The sequence below is a fragment of the Lineus longissimus genome, chromosome 9, assembly GCF_910592395.1.
Source record: "Lineus longissimus chromosome 9, tnLinLong1.2, whole genome shotgun sequence".
NCBI lineage: Eukaryota > Metazoa > Nemertea > Pilidiophora > Heteronemertea > Lineidae > Lineus > Lineus longissimus.
In genome coordinates, this window is record NC_088316.1 from 4,298,673 (window position 1) to 4,320,721 (window position 22,049).

Here is a 22,049-nt window from a genome sequence, read left to right on the forward strand (position 1 = left end):
AAGACTGAGAAAAACCCCCAGTAGAGTCTTCGGTTACTGAAAAACGGGAACCCGCGTCAGTAACCGGAACTGCAATCGGCGGACCGGAAGCAGGGTGCTCCCGCGGGTACAAAGGGCTTGTACTCGGGGGAGCGGACGACAGGGGAACCGGAAGGTTCCCTGAGGTCCGGGGTATATTAAACCCTTGGAGACTTATTGGATGTAAGTCTCCCTTGGGACCACAGACATTAATAATGTCAGATCCCGCATCCTTCGCAGCCGCGGCCGGAACCGGAACTCGGCTGACGGAAGGGGTGGTGGCGGGAGGTTTGCTAGACCTCCGGGTTATATGCCCGGAAACGGAACCGGAAGAGGGTTTAGGCGTCTTCGCGGCCCGTTTCCCGCCACCAGACGCATTCCTTTGTGGTGAGACAAAGGATGCCGTCGGAGGGGTACGCAATATAAAAAATGGTACCAATGACAATAAAAACACTGGGAACCCCAAGTAGGCCAGAAAGGACGCAATAATTAATGGAAAGGAAAACATGCCTACTTGAATTAAACACTATTGCAATGGATCTGAGTCTTGTTCATTACAATAGAGCGGAGAATAGCCTACTTAACTCTACCCTACCAAGATCAAAATAATGGAGCCGGGTCGACTAAGCTAGCTAAGAAAATGTCTATAATTAAATAGACTGGACAATACTAATGCCAAGATAAGATTGGCGGTCTACTCCGTAGGTGAATGAACCCAAAAATCGTCTAGACTTGGCTGGTTGAATTTGGTTTTAAATCGAATTCACGGCAGCTTTGAAAAAACGATGTGCTTCGTAGAAGCACAAGAGTAAAGACTGAATATGGCGGCATGAGATCGGCGCGATCTCGCGGGATCGGTCAGGGCGCCGCCTGGCGGCCGAGCTGTTAACTCAGTTCTCCCTTTAGAAAATTAAAGGGATACTCTTGTGTTTGAGCCCAAATGGAGTAACATGCAAAAGTGTTCCATAGGTAAGTTTGAATGACACAAAATGACGATATTCTAGTCATTTGAGTGAGATAGGCCATGTTGTGTGAAGGACAGATTGAAAAGGGAATCACTGGGCTGTATCTGCTGCTGAGACAAACTTAACCGATATGGACCTCTGACAAAAGGCTGGGCTGAAAATTATATTTTGGTTTTGGTATTGACCTGTTTTGATCCAAAGCTGATTAGAAACCAAAATGCTCCGAGGCCAAAATTCGTCACTTCGACAATGTACATTCCGATGCTTTTGATTTAAATGCATCCAACCAACAGGTGTTTCCAAACTTTTTTCAGGTGGAGGCCAATTTGCATGCTTTGAAAAAAGTCAGCTACATGGACTTATTGCGTTTTAAAGGGTTTTTTATGTCTGGGTGAATGGTAAGATGGTTCACATGGCTTTTGGATACAACAATTACCAAAGATTTGTGAAAAACATGAAAATTTTAAGAAGAAAAAAAAATGTTTTTCAAATGCTTTCTTCAATGTTTTAGCCAAACAAGTTTTTAAAAAGTTCGGGAAAAATTTCTTCTATTTTTTAATTAGTGATGCTAGCAAGACTATGCTACCAACACTAATTCATACACGTCATCAAACACTATTGTGTTTTCCCATTGTTTTCTTTCTAACTTCTAATTTCGCAAAGTTAAAAATCATCAACAAACAGAATGTTGGAACAATTTGCAATATTCAGCAATTTAAAAAGTGATCAGTATAATCATGCATTGTTTAATACATCCTAATAGAATTCTCCAATTTTGAATAGTTAAAAAACTCATAGAATCCATGCATAATGATAGGTTTATCATTGTTTCAAATAAAACAAGCCCAAAGGGGTCGTTATTAGTTAAAATCCTGGATCGTCTGTTAATTTTTATAGGTTGTTAGGATTTTGGTTATTAGCTTGTCAGATGTCAGATAGGGAGAAAACTGGTACAGCATTAGCGACACAATATTTTCTTATTTGTCCATGTTGTGTTTTGGACCGTGGAGCTGGAGACCATACTCCAGCTCATGTGCCTCAGGCCCGCTCCCTGATTAAGAAAGGCAAAGGCCCAAATCTGGGCCATGATGCCTTTCATGATGATGATGATGAAGAATAGAGAGAAATACTGGCCAAAAGGCACCTCTCGGACCAAAAAGCTCTGGAGCCCTTTAGGGGAACTCGCCAAGACAGCCAACTTCGTTACCAAAAACAACTGGCTGACTGTTGGCATCTCAAACATTCCAAACGCAGAAGGAGGAGTCCCAATTTTATTAAAGACTGTACTCTCTTTTTTCTGCACAGAGAAGCGCAACCCATGCATAGTTTTTTGGGAGAGTAGCATTTACATCTTATTTACAAATAGGTGTCGGTATTAAAAGAGAGCAAGAGTTCCAATGATGAAGAATTCCTTATTTAAAGAATTATTTCAAATTTATAGAGCAATCCCACACCATGCATCTTAGAAAACTATAAAGTTTCTTCAATAGGATATGGATGCAAGATAGGGTTTTCACGAACAGAGGAATCATACACAGGTCCTGAAATATACTATGGAGAGGTTCCACGCCATGCAGTATTTCAGACGAATTTCAGACAGGAATTATTATTTGTTTTATTTTCAAACAGGAAGTGCATTGGTACATCATCTTGGAGCATCAGAGTTACACCCTGGGGAATCACCAGCCACCTCTGCGAGAATCTTCCACCTCTTCGAGTCAAGGCCAACCACCTCGCGGAGGAAATTTAGCCTCAGGCAAAGGCCACCTCTAAACAGGCCTTTGAATAATATGTACATTCATATTACAGTTTCCTAACTGTAGCAAAGCTTGTCCAGGACACCCAAGAAGCCAGGTTCATGCAGTCTTGCAACCTGAAAGGTGCAAGACCCTCGGAGAGGTGGTTGCCAATTCCATGATGACATACTAACGACGATATGCGGATGATGATTTGTTCTTACCTCGGTGTGAAATTGCTAGAATGGAGAAATAGGAAAGCTATGAAACTGATAAGAATTTGGAGACATTTGATTCTACATTCTTATGATCAACAGTGCTAACCATTTTTTAAAAAATTTATTCCCCAAACCATCCTGTGTCCCTTTTGTCACTGCAACCTGCACATGGTTGCATGCAGCAAGAATCTCTTGTTTGCTGTGACCTGCAATCAAAATCGGCTGATACGAGATGTGATTAGTATCAAACCCAACAATTACCGGTTTTACCTGCAGACTAGAAATCTTTATGTTGCACATCGCTGTGTGACCTTAATAGTTATTTCTGCGCAATCCTAGCATCCCAAAAAAGATAACCCCCCAAAAAGATGAACGGAGTGCAAAATATAAGCCATTTTCACCAAGGCGTGTTTAAGTGTACAGCCAGTTTTTGCTGTAAATCTCAAAACGGTATGAAAAGATTGCATCTGAAAAAGATTTATCACATTTCACAAGTCTGAGTCAAATATGGGATAATACCTCTGAAATAGGGTCAAGTGCATCTGATACCCCTTATTCTTTAGGTTCCATTGTGCAATAACCTTCTAAGCTGTTCTTCTCAAACAGTGAAATGAGATATTTAGTGGAAAGAATTGCAAAGAAGCTCTTTAGATCCCAAGTGAAATGTACAAGAGAGGACAGTAAGGTCGAGTGTTGTGAGTTTCATATCTATGACCCCTGAGAAAAAACTGATTGGAGACTGCAGAGGTATGTTCCTTACAGCGTTAGTTGAATGCCAAAACTGACAATGGCAAAATTGCTCATTGCAAAATAAACAATGCCCAGGACAAAACATGATAATCGCTACACAATACAGCAGAGATATCCATAACATCGTTCCGAAAAAGTTCGCATCATCATGATTCATATTTTGACATCAAAAGACGCAGAAAAATCAAACGACTTAATACAACTTTAGCAAGATTAGACCTAATTGTTTGATGTCCAAGGAAAAAGGACGAAAATGTCAGAAAAAACTATGTCAGAGCCGTCATATTACACCTAATACACAAAAACACAAAAGTTGAATCCTAACTCGTCAAAGTCAGAGAAAGAAAAAAATCTCCACTCTTTCTCATCAGCGTTTTCTATTGATTTACGGATTTTGGACGCGTTGGGTCATTTTATGAGTGACCACCTTGATGATTGCCGCAAGTCTCGGTACACCTCGGCCCGTCAGAGCGTTCGAGGCGATCCCCTTTTACTTCAAAGTATCTTTGAAGATGCTGGCTAAGATATCTTCTAAGTTTTATCGTTACGGCACAAAGGGAGGAAGCCGCTGGAGGATGCCCTTTGTTTCTTTTCAGAATATGTTACTGAGATGGGACGTGAAAATACATCTATAAACAGATCCTGCCCCTGAAAATGAAAAATAACGCAACTTTTGACACAAAAAGGGCCTTTCTGGAAGACAAAGCACAACAATGTGAAAATCTGGGAATAGAAAAAACTCACCAAAATCTGATAGTACCGAGAATTAAAAGAGAGAAAAGAACAGTAAGGTTACTGATACATAGAGGGTTAATAACAAGGAAGAACTGAAATTCTGAAAGTGGAACATAATTGTCCGTGACCAACACCCTTAGCTAAGCTAATGGCAGGGTTATAGCGAAATCAGTCATTGCTAGGCTAAACAGAAGGAGAGTCCAACACCAGATTCACCAAAAGACTTGAACCCTTTGCAATCATTTCAGTTTCTAACTGTTTTACTGAATGTAATTCTTCTTCCTCAGCGTTGGTCAGTTTTGAATGGTTTATTTGATTATTTTGGCAAATTTCAAAATTTAGACAAGTGTTGTCAGAAATGGCAAGATTTGAGGAAAAGTTGTTTTCACAGTATTTTTGAAACTCTTGTACCAAGAATTTATAAAGGCTAGTCTTTATTAATTCTTGCTTGTATGCATTGGGTTCAGAGGTCATTTTAATTTGCATTCACCTCTCAATTCGATGCACTCAGCATATTCAGGCCCATTGGGCCTCGTGTCTATGAATTCCAATGGCCGAAAACTAAGAAATTCTGTCGACCGCCCTGAAACATAAGATGGAAGCAAATAAAAGCATGCAAATAAAACATAAAAAAGCAGCATTATTTAAGACGATATTTCAGGGTAGCATCTACTCCTTAGCATCCCCAGGAAGACTCTGTGAGGACTAAGTATTTGAACAAGGACCTGCACATGGAAAAGCAATAAGAAATCGAACTTTAAATTTTTAACTGCGGGAGAACCACTTCTCTATATTTCCATTTTCAAAATAGCCAGATTTGAGACTTGGATCTGCTACCTTATGATAATGGTGACCAGAATAGTCACCGGCCCACAGGGGGTTAAGACATCGGTGATTCACCTCAGACCTGCTGCGCATCTCCCGGGGCAAGCAACACTTGGTTATGCAAAACAACCACCGCAACTTTTGCGTCGAAACATGCAAATACGCAGCATACCGTATTTACCACTCTAACGTGATTGCAGAGAAGATGCTAGCACGGTAACGCTACGGAGGCAGCCAGCCTTGCAGCGAGAGAGAGAAAAGTCAGCTAATCAAATAACGGACTTTGTTCATCAGCTTCGAATGATCATCGTTAATTCAGTTACGGCGACACGACATGACGAGTGCAGCCACTTGACACGACATCGCCGATCGGTGCCAAATACACAAATGGCAAATGATCGCAGGGGAGGTAAAGAAATGGAGACATCTCGAGAAAAACGTGTCGTATCTGATGAACATGGCTGTCACATCGCTTACATGTACAAGACACAAAGGACCAGCATTTTGGAAATATTAGCCACTTTAGGATTTGGCTTGTCATGGGGTCACTTAGATTAAGTGAAAGTGGTGTTTTTTGGCAGCGACACAGCCAATTCTCATTCAAGGTGTTGCTTGAAGATTTCAATAACATGTGGTTCGTTTTACAGTCATTCACTTGATGAAAGTGCCACTTCATGGTACATGTCATGTAAAGCAGGGTGAAACTGGCCCTGGGGTTGAAATTGCCCCAAATCCCAAAATCTTATTTGGGTTGAACTATCATAAATTCACATGTAGATCACTGAGTTACAATGTATCTTTTAACACCTTTTTGAACATTGATTCAGTTGATATAGAAGATTTACCATGACTGTGGGTTGGAAAATGTATGGGAAAATTTCACCCCACTCTGGACCAGTGTCACCCCACTTAGGGCCAATGTCACCCCATCTTACATGCATTCAACACACTAAGTTGCCCAGTGCACCCATCAGATCATTTCCGGTTTTCACAAGCTGAAAAATGTCATCAAAATAACTTCAAGAATCCAATAAATTTCATCTGAATTCACGTAAATGCCCTCCATTCATCTTGTAAAGTCAGAGAGTGCAACCAATGGAAATGAACACACTAATAAGCATTCTCGCTAGGGCAAATGAACTTAATTAAGAACAGCTGAACGCCAATTCACGAAATTTCCCCAAAGAGTTTTCTGCAGTGGCGTGTTTGCAGAACCACCAGTTGGACTTCGTTATGATGTATACATTATCTGTTGCTTCCTTTAAATCAATTCTAGGTATTGTCGGCGGGAAAATTCCATTTCGTCAGGAAAATTGTATCTGGTCGGGAATCTGAAATTCTATTTCCTCGCTTTGATACAGAATTGTGCAAGACGTATAAATTACGTTAGGTTGTATACCAATTTAATTTCGTGTCGCTGTTGCCTTCTGGGAAATAAAACGATGCGCCAACGGGATTCATCGTTTTGGAAAACATTACACAGCGGCAGATGTCACAGGTTCAACTGGTTGTAGCTTTTTCGACGCTGCGACGAGTCACTTTTGATTTAATCGTCATCCAATTTGATGCAGATTTCTTCCACAACAGTTGGTCGAGCTGGTCATAATCGAATTTATTTCCCTGTCCATCAAGATGATTGGGTTGGAAACTTCAAAATGACTCAAGGCATTTGCGACATTGAATCTAAGCAGAACCTTCGACCTTAGATGCACTACTGTGTGAAGTGGCCATATAGTCTTGGTCACAAGAAATTTGCACTTGGCAAAGTGAACAGGTTGATAACTTCGAAAACTTCAGAATAACTCAAGGCTTTTGCTAAATTTCACTAAATTCAAACAGAACCTTCAACCTCAGGAATTGGCCATAGTACTGTCCTGGTCACAGGAAACATGCACTGCCACATGCACAGTGGGTAGACAACTTTGAAAAGCATGTTTCAGACAGCGTATGGGAAGCATCTTGACAGACGAGGCTCAAAGATTGCAATGACCCTTTAACAAACTTTACCTGTCATTTAGGGATATTGGTCTTGCAGGGGAAAGATGATGCAAACGCATGTAATGTTGCAACGCTGCAATGATAGCCCCTTTAAGGATAACCTCGCATGCATCACATGTTGCACATTACCCTCCAATTAGCATCAATGCACCAACTACCACTGATCAGACAGCATGCAGTGACCTTGTGCAATGAAGTAGTAGCATGCTATGCCGCTACCTCAATTACCTAATCATTGGTTAGATATGCTAACAACTCAAAACCGTTCCAATCAACGTTTACCGGTGCAATAAGAGGATTTGCACACTTCCCACATAAGATCTATTGCTTTTCCAACTGACTTTAAGCTGACATAGACCTAGCATTGAGTAACTCTTGTTGTCCTTTTTGATGACTGATCATTAGCAGGATTCTGAGAGAGGGGTTGCCCCCCCCCTTGGATCTGCACCTGATTAGCAGCAAGCTTTCCGCAATCCTAGCTACTGGGTTCTAGTTAGCATCGTGAGCACTGGAGAAAAGGTATAAGCAACAGGACTCAAAAGAAACCCCCAAAATAAACCAAAGGAGGCAGTTTGGGGATCCTATATCAAACAGAGGGATGAAACAAAATGTTGCAATTCAAACTGATTCAATCAAATTGCCTGTGACCTCGAGCAAATAACTTAACTCTGAACAAGACAGGGACAGTTATTTAGTGACCTCAACTGGTTAATAGTGATTCTCAGTACGAACAGACATTCATTCAGAATTTAAACACTCATTAATGGGTTTAAAACCTGACTTGCTGTCCACAGTATGCAAGCTGCGCTCCAACAACAGTCATAAGAATTTCAGGAGTGCCGTCAATTTCAAATTCAAATTCTGTACGTGCATAACGACCCTGTGAAGTAGCAATGCAACGATTACACCCACGTCTGTCAGTCGATTCCTTAGAGGCAGAAATTCAAATGAAATTAGCGTGCTAACTGTTGACAAGCTAGACGGCGTAGCTCATTAGCTTAGCAAGCTGACATGTAATACAGGGAGGGCAAATTTCGTTGTTTTGATGATTTTCTTGACAGCCATTCATCATGGTATCTATTTCTGTTGTGACCATGAATGTTGGCTCTAAATTATGGCCAAGTGTAACATTTTTCAAATGGTTTCAATGGCAGAGTCTTGCTGCAGTATGTGTGTTTGAGGGAATACATTTAGCACCAGTTATGTTTGAAGTACAGTAGAACTTCTCTATTGAGGACAAGCTTAGGACTGAGAATTGATGTCCTTTATAGAGGGGTATCCTGATTACAGAGGTCCAATTGAATGGAAATTACCAATTTGGGACCAAAATCAGTGTCCTCAATAGATAGAATGTATCTTGGCACCAACTGTGACCAATTGTTGGTGCCGATGGTGACCCAATGTAGGCCTATTAAAAGTGTAGCCCCACTGGAGGCCCAATATATATGTTGGCAGAAATTGCACTCCAATCTTGGCAAGTTTGGCACCATCTGAGCCCAAATGTTGGCATCAATGGTGACCCAATGTTGGCATCAATTGTTGCCTAATAGTGACACCAACTATGCCCCAGGTTTGAGAGAGTGATTAAGTGCCAAATGTCAAAGGTTTTAGATCATACATTTCATCAAAGGGGACTAAGTCAAAGAATCCTATCGGCATTCCGGGACTGAAATCGCAAATTCTGTTTAACGTAACAATATTCTATTCTATCTGACTAAATCAAACACAGAAGACAAATGGAAACATACATATAGGCTTCTGGAGCAAGAATCGTTAATGAGGATTTTGTAATTATTTCATTTGAAGTATTGAGATTTTTGAAGCAACAAGGAGCTCTGCAACGTACATAAAACCAATACAAAACGATCGTAAAAAAAGACACCAAAGCTCGTCAGTAATAGAATATTAATGAGCGAGGATTTCAATTTTTGAACATAGCTATTCATCTGGAAAATCTATATGGCGATGATAAAAAGTACAAACGAACTGTTATTAAACATAGAAATGTAATTATGTGATGAAAAATGCATAAGACGAGAAGTCTGTTTCACCCTAAGCTGATAGCTAACTTGAAGAATGTTGTAGAGGCTTTTGTTGTCAACTTGGGCTGAACCAAGAGTCTTTGGATGAGAGGATGGTTGGGTGCTACTTTTATGATTCAGGGTAGCAACAGGTTGACTGAGAGAGCATAGAGTACCCTTTGACTGACGAAAACACCTATTGAAAATGTGACCCATCTCAGCAAAACCAAACGCATGTCATCCTAAGCTTGGCAGGTTGAGATGGACTGCTTGTTCATTTCACTGTTGTCTGCCTTTTGTGGAATCTGAGTACATCTATTTCTTCTATCATCTCCTCGTGTCATTTAGGCTCATCTTCTGTGCGACATGCACCGTCTTTTGCTGTGATGGGTCACAAGTTTGTGAAAAGGAACATTCCAAATGCTTCAAAGTGTCAAAACGTTTTGACATGACCATTCTTTGGTTGGCTCTCGATGAGCATGTAATGATTGTACTTTACGTTCCATGATTATCATATCTTGGAGTCAAACTCTTATGTTTTTTTATGAAATTGATCACTACATGCAGCCCGGGGGAGGTTCCACAGTATTTGGTACCTAGTATCCTCATGAGAATTTCTGGTGGCCACACTTGTTATATACATCTTTCAGAGGATTTTCAGACAAAAGGGCAACCTAACAGCCCATTTTCTGAAATTTTCTTAAACCAGACCCCATTCTTAAAGGGTTAGTGCCCTCAGCTAATTTATCAATGCAATGAGAAAAGAGAAAGAAATTCAAGAAAGAGCAAGTATAGGGAGAAAAATCTGAAAGAGAGGAAGAGTTCACACTTGGAAGGATCTACTGTTTCACCATTAGAAGGACGTGCATCACTGTACAACATCATGCTATCGCTACAGTGCGCTACTGCCAACTACAGGTGGAACTAGAGGACGAAACAGACAGATCCTAGAGAGGAGGATAACAGAGAAATAGCATCCATTGCCCTTTTAACAAAAAGACTTAAAGTTTTTTTTCCGCACCGAGCCGAGAATGGTGATCAGAACCCGCCTCGGACCAGGAGGGTTCAAGACGGTTGCTTCCCTTTTACACGAGGGAAAATACACCGGCTGGTACCTGAACTAGTCACGACCTGGCTTGAAACCACACCGTGTATAAACGCCTACAAAGCCTTGAGCCCCAGGTCTGAAGTATCTTTTTTTCACCAGCAAATTAGAAAGCCTTAGATTTAAACTTTGGTAGAAATAAAACCCCTGATTTGGACAAGGAAGAGGTTGACTTTAATCTCGATTATGCAAAGTTCATGTTTCTTTGAAGATTTGATGTTTCTTTATGATGCCAACATGAGTTAGATGCAAGTGGAAACGGCTTTGCAAAATGCTGGAGAACACTGTGTCACAGCCCATCACGATAATCGCTCTAATTGTTTTCTAATTTAGAAATGGTGTCTCATTTTCGCCGCGACACTAGCAGCTGCAACGACGGCTTGTCACGCCGAATTTCTCCGATGGGATTATAACAAGGTTTAATGTCAATTTCACTGAAAGCTACAAAATGTGTGCATTTTTTACAATTTAACCCCAGGTCACCATTGTGAGAAAGAGTACGGGGTTTTCTGCTTTAAGAGTGAGGTACTCTGACATCGTTAAAGAGTTAATTGATGAAATTAAGCACTCCGCAAACAAGCAATTTATGTCGCAGCGACCTACAACACCACGATCATTGATTACAATTACTAATCGCAGCACTTTCCAATCACGATCGTCATGTTGTCATAGCCAAGTCATAGCGATAGAAATCACAGGTTTGCGGATAATTTTATTGACAAGGATCGATCCTCATGACGTCAGACAGATTATATACACACCCACTTTGAATGACAGAGACAAATAATTACCAATAACAACACTTTTGAATATTTTTCACAGTTTTCAATAAAATCTATATTTCAATATTTGTTCAAAATAGCCTAGGTTCCATAGGCATTTTAAATTGCAAATATGGTTTTCTTTTATTCAATTTTATGTTTCATACCTTCGAATTATCCATTATCAATTTAATGGAAGCTTTTTATAAAATCTAAACAAAGATCTCTTCAAAATAACATTTTTCAATTCAAATGCAACCAATTGGCAAACATTTTCATAATAAATGTTCCATTATTTTTCAAAAATATTTTTTGACATAAAGTGGAACCTCCCTTAGCAGACACCTCTCTATTAAGGACACTACGTTTGGTCCCAAGTTGGTACTTTCCATTCAATTTGACCTCTCTAATCGGGACACCTCCCTATTAAGGACCCCATTTACCAGTCCAGAGGGTGTCCTTAATAGAGAGGTTCTAATGTACATGTATAGCCTATGTATTTAAAAGCAACAATGATTTTTTGAACCAGGACCAATGGATGCTGCGACTCCGATATATAAAAGTTTGAAAGAATAGCGTTGCGTACTTCCTGACTGTGAATGCCTCTCTGGCGGCCGCGCAGGAGGAATCGTGCGCGGGAAAGGTGGTTTCTCGCCGTGATCATAGTCTAAAATCAAACGAAGGTTCCATTATTAATTAGTAAAAGATCAGTTTTAAGATTTTTTGTCGTTTTTTTAAAATCAGAATTCTCTTTAAAGTACCAGGTAAAGTAGTGTACAGAATCCTGGAAAAATGATAGCGCATGGACACAAATGATAATAACAAAACACAGACAAAATTTATTTTGGTCAATGCCAAAGATTCCAACAAATATTTCATCGCCCTCACCAACAGTGGTTATTGAGAAACACCTCAACCCTGCCCAGTCAAGAGCACAAACCCCAAGTTTCATTGCCAAAATAACTGTACGGGTAAAAGGCCCAGGCCTCCAATGCAAAAGCGTATACAAATGTTATCCCCCACCACCTCCGGTTGGTGGGACATGACCCTGCAAAATCAAGAGCAGAAACTCCAAGTTGCATGGCTATCAGCACCCAACAGATCCAAGGCCCAGCTATGCCTCCGACCAAAAACATATTGCTTCCAAGTAATACGGTTTTTGCCCTAACGCATAACCATAGTTCTCCACTGGGATCTTTGTCCAGGCGTAGCACTAGAACAAATTCAGTTTATCCAGTTTAGTACCCAGAAAAAATTCACAGCGGGGGGGGAAAGAGTTGTTGACTGATAATGGGTTTTTCAGTTTGAGCACAGTGACAGATTTTGCTCTCTTCTTCTTTGGCATTCAACCTGCCTAACATTATAACTTCAGTCTTGTTGTGGAGATGAAGCGGCTTGTCATTCCAAGGTCAAGCTGTGCCCTCCGTAGTTTTCCCTCGACATTGATGTCTGTGGGCAAGAATTTCACTGTCATCCTGGACAAAACTAAAATACATGTTGAAAGTCTAAACTGTGTCAATATTATGGTGACAGCATCCGGCCAAAAGAAATTGTGAGAACATCCCCACAGGAGGTTCCACCGTAGTTAATATCAGTGTTCTCCACCTAAAATTGGATACCACTCTAACAAGGACACCCTCTCTATTAGTTTTGCTCCCAGGTTCGTTGTTTTCATTCTGATCTGGACACCCTTCTATTGAAGACAGTACTTGTCAGTCCCACAGGTGCCCTTAGTAGAGAGGTACAGTACACTCTGCCTGCAACCCTTCTTACCATTCCAATTTCATTCACAAAAGCTTGGTACGATCAGCAGAAGTTGCTCACCAAGATTTCTGTGACAACCTGATTGCGCATAAGTGGTCTTGGAAGGTATAATCCCAATCTCAAAATGCCGCGAGCCGAGACAGCTGACGCACTATCGCAGCAACCTGTCAAGCTCCCCATGACCATTTACATATATTGTGGCCAAGTCCAGCGTAGAGATAACACTTTTGACGGGAAATTGGCAGTTTGGACGTAGCGTTGCCTGTCTGTAATTCCCGCGGGAATGCGGTGATTTGAAACGACTCTGTGAGCGCGGTGATAAGAGAGGCTGTCAAGGGTGAACATGTCACATGGCCTGCCACCTGGAGAGAGGAGGCTGAACTGATATTTCAGATATTTTGAAATATTGTGAGTTTTGCAATGAATTGACGGTGAGCATTGAAGATTGTCACCACAGGCATGCAGTAGTTCATCACACTTTTAAGCAATGTTATATGATCTTTCACTCTGAAACTTTTGCACATAACTGACCAATCAGCAGACAGAGCCAGCAAACGGCGTTTTCTTTGAAGGAGAAATGCGTTGGAAGGTGTTTCTTTTATGTGCAAACCGTATCATCGTCATATCTGGAACTGAAGTTCTGAAGTGTCGTATAGCAACAGGTCTTGCAAACATCGCAAAACTAGTTCCAAGTTCACTCACCAGGTGGTATGAAGTTCCCCGACCCTGTTGGTTGTTGTACCATGTAGTATTTATGATCGAGCGTGCCATCGTCGCCCCGCCGCTGCAACTCCAATGGCTCCGTCTCCGCGTAGTTCCCGCGCGGGTATTTGTTCAGCAGGTGCTGCTGCTGGTCGAACGGTGGGGGGTCTTCGGGTGGAGGGGGTGGAATGGAGGGCATTGGTAGTGTGGCTGCAAAGAGAAGAAGACAACGGTTGATTGAGTAACTTGGGTTTGCGTTTGTGATGATGACATTCACGACACTAAATGACTAATCTGTAGGTGACGAACATGTGCCATTTCAACCATGTTGTCTCGGATTGGCTGGCGCCTAAACGCAGTGGCACACAAAAGATCTCATTCCGCTTTGGAGGAGGAATACTCTCAGGAGAATAACACCTCCTAGAGCAGAGCGAACGCTGAAGAAGAAAGAGAAGGCTAGGATTGGCTATGCATTCCTGACCAGCCTTTGAACAACTGAGCCCAGAAGACTGGGATAAGATTCCTTTAATTGTGGCTAAGTGATATAGGCAACAGTCTAAGACATGAGCTCTGAAAAGTAAATAGCACACAACTGACTAATTGGTGCTAGGTTTTATCCTCAAAACTACGGCTGAACTTTTACTTTAGAAATATTCCATGCCTCTGTTTGAGTTCTTCCTGCTGGCTCTTTCACCTCAGTTGGTATAGGCTTTTTCATCGATGATTCATTCACACTTTCACTACATTCTAAAAGCACTTCTTTTATTTGTTTTGTTTTTTGTTCCAAATGATTCATACTTTGGAAACCTGTTCACATCTCGCAGAAAAATGAAGACTTCATGTTGGCACTTTTTCCAGATTAGCTAAATATTTTGTGTAAAACTATGTTGCTTTTGAGTCTTGAAGCTACTGACTTCATTTCAGAGGTGGGTGCCAGGTGGGGGGCAAACTCCTTGACGTCAGACAGAGGAGACCTCATGTCAAAACTTACCACCTAGGTCAATTCACGGTGGCGACACAACATGGTGGTCGGCCTGGGAAAACGACATAGGCAAATTCAAAGGATACTTTATCGGAAGCAATTCTGACTCATTTTGTAAATATTGTAATCCTTGGAGACAAAAGTATCCACTTTTCAAAGTAACATGAGTGACAAGAACCCCCTAGCTGCTGATAATCAGTCAACGGGGTTCCTAGCAACTTAGTCTCAATGTTTATGAGGCTTGATGAGCAAGGAAACATGGCAAAGGTAGAAAAACTTTTATCAGACACTGTCCTCAGGGAGGATGTATGTTAATATGGAGGACATTGATGATAAAAACTTATCAAGAGTATGTTATCTATATTTTATCAGAGATGCACCCTGAGTCACTTTCTGAAAAAAAAAAATTCAGAGAAAGGTAGATGCTTACGCTTCATTCATACCATTATCAGCTACTGGCAATGTCTAACAATTCCACACAAAAGTTCGAACTTGTCGACTTGCCACATTGTTACCATTGCCTTGCTAGCATGATCCTTTTTAAACCCAACGGAAACGTCCAACAAGCTAAATGAAGGTTCATTTTGTGTTTGGCGCGTCAGAAAATCACAAGCGAACACGAACGGAAAAACAGCACAAGTGAACAGTCTATGTATACGCAGCCTCACAAGTACTAAGAGCCAAAAGGGTTAAACAAGGTATTCATGTCCACAAACTTATGTCGTTTGACTGGTGATGAATCTTGATATGAATTGGGCAACAGACCTACCTATCTTGAACATATTCAGCATAAATTCAAAATAAGATTGAGCCGAATCGAATCGAATTATCCAAATCAGTCGTGACCAAATGTCAAATTGCAGGAAACAATGTTAACCATGCACATACTGTAACCATCCTGCCCTGCGGAGGGATTCAAGTGAAATACTGAATCACAGTATGTTGAGCACAATGTGATGATCTTCCAGCAGATATGATGAGAATCAGGAAAAACTTGCAAACCAGTCCAAACACAAGCTCTCACAACTCTGCAGGAGACAAAATACATAAGAAATCGGTTAATCCACCAAATATCAAATTTTCAAACAATCAGTCAAAAGCGTAGATATCAGGCCACTGAGGTGAATTGGTCAACTTGTCAGATGGAAAATGGGTTAGAAAGTCGGAAATCAAAGATGCTGTGTGCAGTGATCGGAAGCTAGTGTTTCTTGATCACCATGTGAACGGCAAGGAAAAACAGGAAGGCCCAAACGTATTCAAGCGTAAAATCCAGAAGAAATTAATTGAATTAGCATTCTGTTGTCATCTTGAGAGTCTCTAATGACATCATTATCACTCAAGGCGGCACCAAAGCAAACAGCGGGGGAACGATGCGTGTCAAAATTCTCGCAATGACAACTTTGTTTTGCAACATATGGCAGTAAATGGGCCTTGCATTGCACCAAAAAGAGTTCAGGTCATGAAGAATTTGGTTTTGTGTTCATTAATACACAAGAGATATTAACTATATTTGACTCAGTTTAGGCTGGAACAGATGATAGAACAAAGACATCAATAAAGACAATCCAATATTATCTGCAAAAATCTGTTTCACCCAATTTGAGCTGACACCCGTGTACATCAATGCTCATTCCTGTGTGAAATACACAGATAAGGCAAGTCAACTGGTCACAAAACTAGCTCAAAACAGGTGCAGAATTTCCCGTCAAGTATGCGTTAAATTTCCCGACCGTGCCGCCGGTATCTTAAATCGATGGGGCCTGTCACGTTTGCGCAATCCTGATATCGAGAACAATGCTACTGCAATGTCACAATGTCCGTGAAGACTTTGTATTTCCCACGCAATGCCAATAATCGGTCCTGGGGGTAATTGACCGCGGTCAAAACGTGATGGATGCAATCATGATGAGTTGGGCTACCGCCGGAATATTTTGTGACAAAAATGTCCATTCACTTGACAAACAAAGAATACAGTTACTCGTCAACAACAAACTTACTGCTATAACTTTAGACATTAGGACCTTCATCTTCAAAGAAGGAGGCTCAATCTAGTAACTTTTACCTTCGGCAATTAAGACCTTAGATGTACTATCAGATGGACGATCAAATACGCTTACTCTAGTTTCACCGTTCTAAGACCAGTTGACTGTTTACTAAGAAATCAAAACAAAGGCCAAGCAAGAACATCAGACAACTTGATGCTGCCAACCCAGTGTCTATCCAAATTAAACCCGTTGAATGGCATCTATAACAACCATAATGCAAATATTTCGTCGGCATTGCATATTCAGAACCGGTCTTCGATTGGTGAAAATAGAGTATTATCATCTAAATACTGGGCATATTTTATCAGAACTGGTCACTCTTTTGTCGTACAGGAAGTTCGTGGTCACTTTATGGTAAGACAACTCCCCAAAGAAGATTTAGATGGCCACCTTGTTTTCACCTAGACATACGAGTACAATACAGCAATACATATCTAAAACCACAATCGGCCACCCTATTGTTGGGTCTTGTATTGCCGGGGCGACTTCTACACTTTGGAAGATTTAGATGGGCGTCTCGATTTCCTCTTGCTAAATGGTGCAGAAGAGCAAGGAAAATTTAGATAAGTCTTGAACTGATATACTCGAACACGAGCAGAATTCAAAATGACAGTTTCCATCCCATCCCGCAAAGAACAGGTGAAGCCTGGCTATGACAGAGAAGTCTCAACTCAAAGTGAGTCTTGTGTAGGCAAACAAGAATGGGTGCAAAATGACATAAAATCTAGTGTTTTCCAAATCCTGGCAAATAATCAATTTTTATGGCTGCGACCTGTACCAATCATCGCTGCCATAAGCGATAAAAAGATAATGCATTTGTTGATAAAACCAGTAAATTCTGATCCGAGGTCGAAGTGATCACTGATTCTTGTCACAGGCACCTGCACAAAGGTCCCAGTGATCATTGATTCTTGTCACAGGCACCTGCACTGAAGGTCGCAGTGATCACTGATTCTTGTAACAGGCACCTGCACTGAAGGTCACAGTGATCACTGATTCTTGTCACAGGCACCTACACGGAAGGTCGCAGAGATCAGTGATTCTTTTCTCAGGCACCTGCACAAAGGTCGCAGTGATCATTGATTCTTGTCACAGGCACCTGCACTGAAGGTTGCAGTGATCACTGATTCTTGTAACAGGCACCTGCACTGAAGGTCGCAGAGATCACTGATTCTGGTCACAGGCATCTGCACTGAAGGTCGCAGTGATCATTGATTCTTGTCACAGGCACCTACACGGAAGGTCGCAGAGATCAGTGATTCTTTTCTCAGGCACCAGCACAAAGGTCGCAGTGATCATTGATTCTTGTCACAGGCACCTGCACTGAAGGTCGAAGTGATCACTGATTCTTGTCACAGGCACCTGCACTGAAGGTCACAGTGATCACTGATTCTTGTCACAGGCACCTACACGGAAGGTCGCAGAGATCAGTGATTCTTTTCTCAGGCACCTGCACAAAGGTCGCAGTGATCATTGATTCTTGTCACAGGCACCTGCACTGAAGGTCGAAGTGATCACTGATTCTTGTCACAGGCACCTGCACTGAAGGTCGCAGAGATCACTGATTCTTGTCACAGGCACCTGCACAAAGGTCCCAGTGATCATTGATTCTTGTCACAGGCACCTGCACTGAAGGTCGCAGTGATCACTGATTCTTGTAACAGGCACCTGCACTGAAGGTCACAGTGATCACTGATTCTTGTCACAGGCACCTACACGGAAGGTCGCAGAGATCAGTGATTCTTTTCTCAGGCACCTGCACAAAGGTCGCAGTGATCATTGATTCTTGTCACAGGCACCTGCACTGAAGGTTGCAGTGATCACTGATTCTTGTAACAGGCACCTGCACTGAAGGTCGCAGAGATCACTGATTCTGGTCACAGGCATCTGCACTGAAGGTCGCAGTGATCATTGATTCTTGTCACAGGCACATGCACTGAAGGTCGCAGAGATCACTGATTCTTGGCACAGGCACCAGCACAAAGGTCGCAGTGATCACTGATTCTTGTCACAGGCACCTGTACAAAGGTCGCAGTGATCACTGATTCTTGTCACAGGCACATGCACTGAAGGTCGCAGTGATCACTGATTCTTGTCGCAGGTCCTGCACTGAACACCATAAAAGTTTTTGTCACATGTGATCCTGATCCCTGGTCGCTGCGACAAAATTCACTCGTTTTCACGGCCCTCTTGCAAGAAAAAGATACAATTGAATCTCTGCAAGTCTTTTCCTTCCTTTATAGTGCAAAATGATGGTTTAAGCAATCAAACGTTTGAGAGGGTGAGCAAGTAAAGGGTTAAATATAGATGGGCACGGCTTTCTCATATCGATAAGGGTAGCAACATGTCGATGATGTTTGTACAAGTCAATATCCGCAACATCAACAAGGGTTGAGTCATCGTGGTTCCGCCAAGACATGCTTCCAACTATTGGACAAGGATATTACTGGCATCCTTTCAAGCAGATTCATCGCACATTGCAAGCTGATATCTCCTCAGTGAGTCAGTTTTATATTTCATATGCCCTTCCCTTAGAGCCACAATCAATTCACAGGGCCGTAGCTGGAGGGTGGGGCAGGGAGCCAAATACCCCACCTGAAAGTCACAGTAAGAGGTGTTTCTCATGAAGATGTTTTGCCAATTCTTGACCAGAGTTAAGACCTAATGAGGTGATTTGCCACCCTTCCATGAACGATGAGCTAGTTATGGGCCCTATCCACACCCCTGTTCCTGAGTCTTACATGTAAGATGCTTGATAATTGCCATTTCAAAGCAATGCTAAAAATCCGAGCTGATAGGTGATTTTCACAAAGTATAAGCCCAGTCAGAAGTTGGGGAAGTTTCATTTACTGTTTTCCAGCACAGCCTAAAATGTCAACCACAATTTCTAGTTTTGCCGTTGGCTATCATTTCTTTCACAACATTGCAGAAGTAATCCCGCATTTTGCAAACATTACCGCTGTTTTTTATCAGTGAATGAAATTTCTGCACTTTCTTTTTAATAGCTGCACTTGACACCAAGTCCTTGGGAACAAAATGTACACAATGAACAGCACGATGTACACAGCTCAGCGCATAAAGCAGACGTCAATGTAGGGATGGAAAAAACAATACGCTGTGACTCAGGTACAACAATGGAACCAATTGACTGAAAAAATTGTCAAAGAAATGAAGCTATACGGAACAAGCCAGGTGGAAGATTTGAATTTTACGCACTTCTTGACGCACCCTGCTGCGTCTTTGTTCCAAAGACATCCATTGCTCCATAGCATTTTATTTTGCGTTTTAAACACCACCTTAGATTCAGGTGTCCATCTTATTCGCCGTCTTTATCGTTCTAATTTGATTAAATTCGTCCGGGAATATGAATTTGTGCAGACTAAGTGCAGTGTCTTGGAAATTATCTAAGATGTCGTGCTGTGCTACCATTGTCCACGCCCGTTCAAACGAGAGACAAATTTTTGTAGGGGATTGTGCGGCTTCATGATTTAATAATGGTTTCAACATCATGTGGTCCCGTTGTTCTTCTGTGAAAGATATGATAATTCTTTTAAGTTGAGTGGTGACGGAAAAGTAAAATTTCGACTCGGGTTCATGACTTTGTTGTTTTCATTTGATGACTGGTACGGAGTGATGATAAAGCATTTTCACCAAAGTTGCAATGGTACGGCACATAAATGTTTCCAACAAAGCGAGTGAAATTCTCAACTTAATCTAATTTCTTTAATGATATATATACAACAAAGCCAAAAAGCAATGATTACTGACTTTTTTGACTGCGATTGTTTTTTTTCATTGTCATCATTTGACAGATCATCCAGCCAGGTTTTCTTCTCATCTGCCCAAACATGCTAAACTGCCATCTACAATGCAAAATTGCAACCAGCAATCTCAACTGAACTTGAACTTGCTTAAGGAATGATTAGTACTAGTCAGCTAGTCAGATAGGGCCTTCGTCTTTTTCAAAACGATCGTGGGCCAGAGACTGCCAGTGATGAAAGGGTATCTTTCAACCAAATGTGTACGCGGCATACCTCAGAGGGGACTAAATGGCATACCAAGTACACCTGGTCGGTAGTATTAAAGAATTGATTTGTCATTTCAGCAGAGGCAAGCTGTGTTAATATTTTTGAAATAAGAATCTGTATGCAGATCCCATTAATTAAATGAATATCATCATCTTTTATGCAGTTCAACTCTTTTTAGTGAAAATCTTGATAGTTTGTTTTAAATAGGATTATTCTTAGAATCACAGTCCCATACACCTGAATGAACCAAACAACTCCTAAGTTCACAGTAACAGAAGGTCCGCATTGAGTGCAAACGCATTGAAGGACACCTCACGCGTAGTCTAATTATATGCCTGCCACATTTTACATTTTCCAATAAAACCCCGCCGTCAATCGCATCAATATCGTCATAGTCATATCCGCCATTCCAATATCCCGCAACCCGACACCTAAACATGAGAATCCTCTTGCACCAAAGCAAACCGATTATTAAACCATTTGTCCTTTCTATTCTCAGCCACTGTGGTATTAGCATAGTTGATTGCTTTAATTCATGTCGCTTTCACCAGCTGAAAGACTCAATGGCAGGTTCGTTTGGTATGACACTGACACAGCCATGGATTCACGGATGACACGCTACGTTTGTTCTCATAAATGGGGAATGAATAAGGATCTAAGCAGACAGGACTCCCAGTTACAGCAAATTTGTAGTTTCTTTCTTTATAGATAACATCCTGTGCGTCATAAATAAAGGGCACCCAAATTTTGATTAAGGGTCAAAATTAAATCGTTTTTCAAAATTAAATCGGTTATGACCCCCTGAAGCATTTTCTGGAAGTTGAAATGACCAAATCTGCTCAGAGCACATTTAAATAACATAGGTCAAAGTGGTCTCGTGATTATCCCAAAAGAGATAGCCTTTTTGTACAAAATATAAAGTTTCAACAATGATGTTGTGAAGACCTATCCAAAGACTATAAATACCAAGTTTCAGCAAATTTGTTTGCACAATAACTGTATAATTGCATTGGGTATTTCATTTCTATTTTCCTGGACCACCAATAATTACAAACTGCACGCCCCTTTAAATCACTATTCATTTCGCAGGAAGATGGACTTTTCCCCGATTGGTCAGTTGACATGCAGTCAGGACATGGATGGAGAAAATAACGCCAGACTCTAAACGCACAAGTTGCTTACTACACTGCTTTCCCCCCCCCCCCCCCCCCCCCGCAAACTCTAAGCTAGGCAACAGTTTTAACCCTAATTGAAAAGACGAAATCTCTCCCGATCAATCTGTTGATCCTGCGATGTGATAAAATGCGGAATGTCGTTCCCAACACGAGACAAAAAGGCCAATAATCGAATTCCTGCACACCCATTCGTTGATCGCTGATGGACAAGTTTCTGGTTA

At 41.4% G+C, this 22,049-nt stretch overlaps 1 protein-coding gene across 2 annotated transcripts in view; it reads right to left on the reverse strand.

The window, feature by feature from the left end:
- LOC135493661 (teneurin-m-like) overlaps positions 1-22,049 on the reverse strand; it is a 207,495-nt gene that overhangs the window by 113,218 nt on the left and 72,228 nt on the right. Inside the window, exons 5-6 of one of the 2 annotated variants that reach the window (XM_064781151.1) lie at positions 13,599-13,808; positions 2,944-2,958 (exon numbers count right to left, since the gene is read on the reverse strand). In XM_064781151.1, the coding sequence (XP_064637221.1) occupies positions 2,944-2,958; positions 13,599-13,808 (225 nt within the window). Of the gene's footprint in view, positions 1-2,943; positions 2,959-11,718; positions 11,800-13,598; positions 13,809-22,049 lie in introns of both variants that reach the window. The other variant, XM_064781150.1, reaches the window with a different exon arrangement.